The sequence below is a fragment of the Tachysurus fulvidraco genome, chromosome 25 (genome assembly GCF_022655615.1).
Source record: "Tachysurus fulvidraco isolate hzauxx_2018 chromosome 25, HZAU_PFXX_2.0, whole genome shotgun sequence".
Classification (NCBI taxonomy): Eukaryota; Metazoa; Chordata; class Actinopteri; order Siluriformes; family Bagridae; genus Tachysurus; species Tachysurus fulvidraco.
The window spans coordinates 17,644,560-17,654,559 of NC_062542.1; the positions used below are offsets into that span (position 1 = coordinate 17,644,560).

Below are 10,000 nucleotides of genomic sequence, written 5' to 3' on the forward strand. Positions count from 1 at the left end.
CCTACATTAATAGTGATGTTGTACTCCTACATTAATAGTGATGTTGACTCCTACATTAATAGTGATGTTGTACTCCTACATTAATAGTGATGTTGTACTCCTACATTAATAGTGATTGTTGTAACTCCTACATTAATAGTGATGTTGTAACTCCTACATTAATAGTGATGTTGTACTCCTACATTAATAGTGATGTTGTAACTCCTACATTAATAGTGATGTTGTAAAACCAACATAATTGGTGATGTTTTACTCCTACATTAATAGTGATGTTGTACTCCTACATAATAGTGATGTTGTACTCCTACATTAATAGTGATGTTGTACTCCTACATTAATAGTGATGTTGTAACTCCTACATTAATAGTGATGTTGTAACTCCTACATTAATAGTGATGTTGTAACTCCTACATTAATAGTGATGTTGTACTCCTACATTAATAGTGATGTTGTAACTCCTACATTAATAGTGATGTTGTAACTCCTACATTAATAGTGATGTTGTACTCCTACATTAATAGTGATGCTGTACTCCTACATTAATAGTGATGTTGTAACTCCTACATTAATAGTGATGTTGTACTCCTACATTAATAGTGATGTTGTAACTCCTACATTAATAGTGATGTTGTAACTCCTACATTAATAGTGATGTTGTAACTCCTACATTAATAGTGATGTTGTACTCCTACATTAATAGTGATGTTGTAACTCCTACATTAATAGTGATGTTGTAACTCCTACATTAATAGTGATGTTGTACTCCTACATTAATAGTGATGTTGTAACTCCTACATTAATAGTGATGTTGTACTCCTACATTAATAGTGATGTTGTACTCCTACATTAATAGTGATGTTGTAACTCCTACATTAATAGTGATGTTGTAACTCCTACATTAATAGTGATGTTGTAACTCCTACATTAATAGTGATGTTGTACTCCTACATTAATAGTGATGTTGTAACTCCTACATTAATAGTGATGTTGTAACTCCTACATTAATAGTGATGTTGTACTCCTACATTAATAGTGATGTTGTACTCCTACATTAATAGTGATGTTGTACTCCTACATTAATAGTGATGTTGTACTCCTACATTAATAGTGATGTTGTAACTCCTACATTAATAGTGATGTTGTAACTCCTACATTAATAGTGATGTTGTAACTCCTACATTAATAGTGATGTTGTACTCCTACATTAATAGTGATGTTGTAACTCCTACATTAATAGTGATGTTGTACTCCTACATTAATAGTGATGTTGTACTCCTACATTAATAGTGATGTTGTACTCCTACATTAATAGTGATGTTGTACTCCTACATTAATAGTGATGCTGTACTCCTACTGCACTTCTACAGTTTTTGTGTGTGTGTTTTCTGTGCAGCGTCGTGATGAATGACAGCATGATAAAGAGTGTGAACTTGTTCTGAACCTGTTTGCTGTAAGCAGGTGACACATCATCAGTGTGTGGGGGGGGAGGGGGGGGGAGTCACAGCTGTGCACATGTCACTGAGGCATCTCTCCAGGCAAAACCAGCATGTTACTACCTGTGTGTGTGTGTGTGCGTGTGTGTGTGTGTGTGTGTGTGTGAGACCTTGGTCTCATCCTGCATTTCGAGTGTGTATGTAAGCGCCTCATCCGGGCTGTAGCTGCTCGGGCGGCTCCACTCCAGCCCCACCCAGGACGCTCCGGTCTGCAGCAGGCGCGGTGCTAAAGGCATCTGAGGCAGACTTCCTGTGGTGTGGAAAACCACCTCAGGGCTGAAACCACTGCATAAGAACAAAAGACACACTGCGTATGAGTGTGTGTGTGTGTGTGTGTGTGTGTGTTTAATATAAGCTGTTATTCAAAAAAATCAGGAGAGAGACTTTATAACGGTGTGTATTATAAACACACTATGAGGGGACTGACACTTCCTGTAAATTTGACATGATTCCTAATAAAACACACAAGCAAACACACACACACACACACACACACACACACACACCTGGATCCAATGTCATTGAGTGCTGCCACACGGAACGTGTAGCTGACAGCAGGACACAGTCTCATGACTTTAAAATGCCGCTGGTGTCCAAAATAACACTCTCTGAACACACTGTTCTTCTTCCCCTGTAACAAAAAAGGTGTGTGTCACATCATCATCCATCAACTCACACGCACACACACACACACACACACACTATACACACACTACACAGACTCTACACACATTATACACACACTACACACATTACATGCACATTATACACACACATTATACACACACACTACACACACATTACATGCACATTATACACACACACTACACACACATTACATGCACATTGTACACACACACTATACCCACACTATACACACACACTATACACACACTATACACACACACTATACACACACACTATACACACACTATACACACTCACTACACACTCACTACAACAGCAGTATTTTATCCTTTAATTTACTTTAAAACTTCTGCATTTTATAATGAAGTCTTGATTTTATTGAAAGCCATCCCATAATATTATTAAATTACAGTTATAGCAATTAGTGATTATAGCTCTTTATAACTCCTGTATGAAGCATCGTTATGAATTATTTGTTATGTTTCAGGAGCAGCTCAGTGTGTGAAACACACGACTGTGACATTTCAGACTACAGACACAATAATAAACAGAAACTGAGCTTCTATTAATTCATTACTGTGATAACAAAACAATAGAATAAGGTCGTCATGACGACCGCTCACCTCATTCCACTCCAGAATGTAGCTGGTGATTTTAGAGCCGTTATCTACAGGAGGCTGAGAGACAATCGAGCCATTTACACAAGTTTAATGCATGTATAAATGATTCATTAAAGTGTGTGTGTGTGTGTGTGTGTGTGTGTGTGTGTGTGTGTGTGTGTGTGTGTGTGTGTGTTACCTTCCACTGCAGAGTCAGAGAACTCTTGGTGCGGTGTGACAGTCGGGGGGGTAGCGGGGTGTCCGGAGGGGCGCTATGGGTGGTGAAGGTCCTCGTCTCCGAATGGGGACCTTTTATAGAGTTACACACTGCACTCACCCTGAAACACACACACACACACACACACACACACACACACACACACACACACACACACAAAACACTTAAGTCTTCCAGCTAATAAACACTCATAGAATGATCTCAGGTGTTGTGTGTGGCTTCACGTGCCTCTCACCTCACGTGGTAATCTGTTGCTGGTCTCAGATCAGTCAGTGTGTACTGCAGCTCTTCACCACTGAATCATAAAAAACATCCAGTTATATTCACATCACCTTTACTACAAAGCTACTGAACAAACACTGTACAGCGTTTATCATCATCAACTGTGCTGTTAATCTACAAGAACTGACAGATAAGGACAGACGAGCGTCTCTGCACCCGGAGACACTCAGGAGCTATAAACACACTTTAATATAGTAAGATAGAGCAAATCTAACCTTAAGTAGTCAGACAAATCTGCACAAATCTAACATTGTGTTACCATTAAAACCACCAAACTAGTTACACCTACATACTCTAGGTGACTGTTTAAAGTGAACCAAAGAGTTTATGTTGTAATATCATTAAATACATTGATCTATTTGTAACGAATCCCATCGCTCTGCCCCTAAATCAGTAAGTGTGCATGTGGAGGTGAGATTTAAGCTCATCAGTAATCCTGAAGCAGAGTAGATGTATGAAGCTGGATGTCACCTGTACACCACTCTGTATTTACTGTCACAGCCTTTATCAGCGAGGAGCAGCTCATAACTGCAGACCACTGAAGCTCCATCAGACTGTATCCGAGCTGCTGGAGCCCGACACCACGACACCAACGCTGAGCGAGCCTGGATCTTCAACACCTGGACACATACACAACATCTTAATGACAAATCCCTAAACTTTATCCCTTATTAATGTGTGTAGGTGTTTATGTCCATGTTAATGTAGGTGATGTTCATGCTGAAGGATTCAGAGTCCCGCGTTCCTCCTACTGACGTCCACTTTATTAAAATCTGGCTGCGTTTAACATAACGACGTAAAAATCGTCTCACTGCATGTCGTAATCTGTACGTATGTGACATAAAAGTTTGATTGGAATTAATCTGAGATCTTGTGCACCATTCAACACTTAAAGAAGTCTTTAACCACAAGAGTGTGTGAGATTAAAGTGCCCGGTGTCCTGAGTCAGCGTCTCTGTAAGTGCAGCTCGTGTTGTGGTGCTTCATCTCTCCTACGTAAAGCGGAGACTCGGCGCGAACGCTCTGCGGATTCATTTCATTACCTGGGAATTAAAGATGTTTCCCATCCCTCTGTTCACTTCCTCACAGTTTTATGATTCAGAATGATAAAATGATCACTGATGGACACAGAAGGACACAGAAATGTACCACTGGCACATAAACACCCATTACACTGATTAATTCTTATAAACTGAGCAGAGCACAAAGCAGCTTTCCTGGCACTCGTTTTCATTTCTAACCTCGTCGTCCTGCTTTTAGACTGAAACACTGCTTCATTAACCGTAAACTACTCTAATACGGAGCTAATGCAGCTGCTTGGGCTGTAACGTGAAGTTTTAAACAGAAGAGTAGAGGAGAACTGTGTACGCAGAGATGCACAGCACTGCTGCGCCCCCTACTGGACAGAGGAACACACTGCAGCTGTCGATTTCAGCCAGAGGGAAAATAAAGAAGAACACACACTTTATATTAAACATGAAAAGACCTGCAGAGAAAATCTGAACATTATCTACAATAACGAGATGTTCACCTGAGGCTTATCCATTCCTGATGGTACATCCTGCTCTCTTCTGGCCTCCAGCTCAACATCTGTGGAGAGAATCATAAATAAATAAATAAATAAACAAACACCTCAGTATATTAGTTCTTGATATATTTAATTTTGCAGTATGAGTGAGTGTAAAGATTAAATCCACAGCTTCTGTCTCTGACTGAATCAGTATTAACTAAGTACTGACTCGTGACTCATTCAGGACTCGGGTGATAGACGTGACACTGATGTGGAGGAGAGAAAGAGAGCACAGATTGTTCGTATACAGACTGCGAGATGTCCAGCTGTGAATCACCACCACGATGAAGTCATGGCCCGAAGCATGACCCCAACGTGACCTCTGGACCTCTGCTAAAGACAGATCTTTTAGGATTCTCACAGGAAAGAAAAGAAAAGTGGAAGAGAAGGAGTGATTTCTCATTCCGTCTGATTCACCAGCAAACACCAGGAACTGAGCCTCGTCAGTGATAAACAGCACCACAAGATCTTATAATAATCTGACCTTCACTTCACACGCAGAGAAACCAGAAGTATCTCAGTAAGTCATGAACATTTAGATTAGAGGAGAAACCAGTAAGAGCTTGAAAGGAGTGAAGAGAGTCAGAGAGAAATGAATAGAGTGAAACTAACGCCACTAACACCACTAACACCACTAAGACCACTAAGACCACTAACGCCACTAAGACCACTAAGACCACTAACACCACTAATGCCACTAAGACCACTAAGACCACTAACACCACTAACGCCACTAAGACCACTAACGCCACTAAGACCACTAAGACCACTAACACCACTAACGCCACTAACACCACTAACGCCACTAACACCACTAACGCCACTAACACCACTAACACCACTAAGGCCACTAACACCACTAACACCACTAACACCACTAACACCACTAACACCACTAACGCCACTAACACCACTAACGCCACTAAGAAAACTAACGCCACTAAGACCACTAACGCCACTAAGACCACTAACACCACTAACGCCACTAACACCACTAACGCCACTAACACCACTAACGCCACTAAGACCACTAACACCACTAAGACCACTAACACCACTAAGAAAACTAACGCCACTAAGACCACTAACACCACTAACGCCACTAAGACCACTAACGCCACTAACACCACTAACGCCACTAAGACCACTAACACCACTAAGACCACTAACACCACTAAGACCACTAACACCACTAAGACCACTAACGCCACTAACACCACTAACGCCACTAAGACCACTAACACCACTAAGACCACTAACACCACTAAGACCACTAACACCACTAAGACCACTAACGCCACTAACACCACTAAGACCACTAACGCCACTAAGACCACTAACACCACTAACACCACTAACACCACTAACACCACTAACGCCACTAAGACCACTAACACCACTAAGGCCACTAACACCACTAACACCACTAACACCACTAACGCCACTAAGACCACTAACACCACTAAGACCACTAACACCACTAAGAAAACTAACGCCACTAAGACCACTAACACCACTAACACCACTAAGGCCACTAACACCACTAACACCACTAACACCACTAACGCCACTAACACCACTAACGCCACTAAGACCACTAACACCACTAACGCCACTAAGACCACTAACACCACTAACGCCACTAAGACCACTAACGCCACTAAGACCACTAACACCACTAACGCCACTAAGACCACTAACACCACTAACGCCACTAAGACCACTAACGCCACTAAGACCACTAACACCACTAACGCCACTAAGACCACTAACACCACTAACGCCACTAACGCCACTAACACCACTAACGCCACTAAGACCACTAACACCACTAACGCCACTAAGACCACTAAGACCACTAACACCACTAACGCCACTAAGACCACTAAGACCACTAACACTACTAAGGCCACTAACACCACTAAGACCACTAACGCCACTAAGACCACTAAGACCACTAACACTACTAAGGCCACTAACACCACTAAGACCACTAACACCACTAAGACCACTAAGACCACTAAGGCCACTAACACCACTAACACCAGACCAGGTGAGCAGGTGTTTATTCACACCTGTGAAAGGTCACATGATGAGCTGAAGGACACGCCCATTACCACTGGAGAAAAAACAGCTGGCTGATCATTACGAGATTATTAACTGTATAATTACATTAACATTTAATTCATTAACATATGGTAATTATTACAGTATCATTTTAAATAAAACAGCAGATTATTGGCTCTAAGCCCGTCGGATGAGCTGCAGCTCTACTGATCCACACAGCTTCATCACAGCAGATCTACTGATGAGTTTCTGACTCATGATGGATGGTTGTGTTAGACTGTGTTGGGTCACTGAGCACAGTCTCACCTTGCTGGTCACTATCTGATTGTTTTGGACTTCCTCTGGTCCTCCTCTCTGCTCGCTTATTCCCAGGACTTCCTCCTCCTCCTCCTCCTCCTCCTGCTGCCCCAGAGGCTGCAGTGCCATGGCTCTTGCCGTAGCCGTTGGGCGTGGTGCTGCAGGCGGGGCTGCTCTTGTAGCCGGAGGATGGAGGGGTGCTGACCCGGGTCAGGCTCGGGCGCTCAGTGGCGCGCTCCTTCGGCTTCTTGGGCTGCGGTTTGCAGTACTCCTCTCGGCCGAGGAGCGTCGTCATGTTGTACAGGGGAAAGATCTCTGCAGCATGCAAACACACACATTTTAACTCAATCTTTACACCGTTACCCCAAAGCATTCTGGGTAAAATGTTAGCTCAGGAACTCATACCTAAGACACCCTCTAGTGGGGCAACAGACACCAACTCTTTTTCTCAAGCCCATAATTCAGCTACAGATTAGAACCTTCAACAGGCCGAGTCCTGCCCTGCCCTGGACTATTTATTTAGTAAACTTTATAATGTATATTATGTAATTACTCTTCGTTACAGAAACTGACTGCTGATTAATTAACTTAGAGAAAAAACTTAATCACTATGAAGCTGAGTCTCACCCTCTGGGTAGATGGGGGGCAGGCGGTGTTGGTAGTACTGGTGTGGGGACACATCTCCGGGGCTGGCAGGGGGGTAGTATGCCGTGTGAGAGGCGGGGATGAAGTGGGGGTGTGTCATGTAAGGTGGAGGCAGGTGGTGGGTGGGAGAGAGAGCAGGAGAGTAACTGGGGGGGTAGCATTCAGAGTGAGGAGTGACCACAACCCGCCGGACCCCTGTGTTGTCCTCCAGAACCTGAAAACACACATTTTAAAAAATGATGAAACTTTACATGAAGTAAAACATGTGCAAGTGTGATGAAGTGTTTTATTCCTTTTACACCACAGCAAGCAGTCAGTGAGTACAATCTATATGTATTAAAGAATGTCGTACTTTTGATCTGTTTTCAGTTCGGTTTATTATTATTAAGGAACATCGATGAAATGAGTTAGTTCCTGTTGTCACGTACATTATAACCAGCTGTAAACTCTGAACACTGAAGACGTGGAGAACTCACAGGGTTAAGGATTAATTAACTTCTTCTGGCCAATCAGAATGACCCACATCACATGAACCCAGACCTGTAATGAAGCACTTCCTGGAAGTGTTGGGCTTCAAACAGAATCAGACCGAACATCGTGACACATTTAACTCGCCAATAAACATGTGACTGGATTTTAATGAAGATTCTTAGTGAACTTTCAGCATCACACACACACTCTCACACACACACACACACAGACTGCAGAGGCACTAAATTATTGTGTATCATCTTTAGCTAAAGGGCAGAAGCTTTTCTCTGTAATGTTTTAGTATTAAACCTTTTCTGACCTTTCAGCTGAAACACAAGTGCTGCTGACCTTCATCTCACTGCAGCCTGACAAAACCTTCATCTGTGTGTGTGTTAAAGCTGCTACAGGTCTTACCTGGGAGATGTACCCCGGGGGCACGTGAATGGGTGGGATGGAGCCGTTTGGTGACATCATGGGAACTTCAGCAGGACCTGAGGGGAAAATAATAAAGCTTCATCAGTCAAGAGTTAAACAAAACACCACAAACTGCAGTCACAGGAAAAGCTACGATGTGTAAAAATGCACAGAACATTTCATTATACCGCCTCAATAACTTGTATAACAACATAAAGTAACTCTTTCTTATAAAAACTGGGCAACAAACATAATTTTTACCCTCATTACTTTTTACCCTCATTACTTTTTACCCTCAAGGCTCTGAATCTGTAAAGTTTGAAGTCTGTGTCCTCGTTCACACCTCAACAGCCTCGGAGCATCAGCGTTATTTACCTCAGCCAGTTTAGCTAACTGTTAGCAAACAGAGCGCGGTCACAATCACAGTCTCATCTTTCATCCTCATGTATTTAACCTGTCAGAATACAATAAGTTACCATGACAACCAGCCTCTAATCATCACTTCTGACATGACTTTAAAGTAATGAGGCCACGCCCTCTGTGTGTGTCTCCTAATCTACCCCGGAGGTATACCTGTATCCCTGCCTACCTGTCTTCCTGTTCCCACCCCGGTGAGTCCATTCAGCAGCGCCGAATCGGATACAGTGACACCGGGTTAAAGAAACACATCGCCTCATTGTGTTCAGCTTTTCATTCTGAAGCACAGTCACCATGTCTGAGGGGATTGGTGGGGTGGTGGAGGACGGGTGGGGTGGGGTTGGTGGTGGCAGGGGGTGGTTACTGCTGCTGTATTTACCCTGAACACAAGCTTTGCTCTGTCACGATTCCCACAGGACACGACCTCACTGACCCCATTCCACTGTCTGTATGCCACCACCACCACCACCACCATCATCACCACCACCACCTTCTTCAGAGGCATCATCTTCATTGTCGTTGTCTTCTCAGAAGGCTATAACTCACAGAACTGTTTTTCTTTTCTTTCCTGTATCCGTTTCTCTGGTTGTGAGGTAACGACGGCCACCTCAGCAGCTGCTGAAGCCATTTGTGGGCCCCTTCCTCATGAGCACGTCACTCAGCGCCTGTAAATCACACCACCGCCTTAATGGACCTTACAGTTTCATCTCCATCGCATTACAGCGTGGCCCGATCTCATCTCTGCCCCTCGGCCCCAGAGGTCCTAACGTGGCCCTCGGATTAAAGGCCTGTTTGTGTTCGTGTCCTCTCCGGGTGGAGACCGAGAGCCGTATGTACACAGCCATGCGTGCGGTTTGAGC

The 10,000-nt window shown here is 43.3% G+C and overlaps 1 protein-coding gene across 3 annotated transcripts in view; it reads right to left on the reverse strand.

The window, feature by feature from the left end:
- fndc3bb (fibronectin type III domain containing 3Bb) overlaps positions 1-10,000 on the reverse strand; it is a 47,993-nt gene that overhangs the window by 17,211 nt on the left and 20,782 nt on the right. For all 3 annotated transcript variants that reach the window (XM_047808415.1, XM_027173804.2, XM_047808414.1), the window contains exons 4-13: positions 8,724-8,800; positions 7,821-8,052; positions 7,203-7,508; positions 4,791-4,849; positions 3,732-3,880; positions 3,214-3,273; positions 2,940-3,078; positions 2,765-2,818; positions 2,000-2,124; positions 1,604-1,778 (exon numbers count right to left, since the gene is read on the reverse strand). In XM_047808415.1, coding sequence (XP_047664371.1) covers positions 1,604-1,778; positions 2,000-2,124; positions 2,765-2,818; positions 2,940-3,078; positions 3,214-3,273; positions 3,732-3,880; positions 4,791-4,849; positions 7,203-7,508; positions 7,821-8,052; positions 8,724-8,800 — 1,376 coding nt within the window. The remainder of the gene's footprint in view (positions 1-1,603; positions 1,779-1,999; positions 2,125-2,764; positions 2,819-2,939; positions 3,079-3,213; positions 3,274-3,731; positions 3,881-4,790; positions 4,850-7,202; positions 7,509-7,820; positions 8,053-8,723; positions 8,801-10,000) is intronic.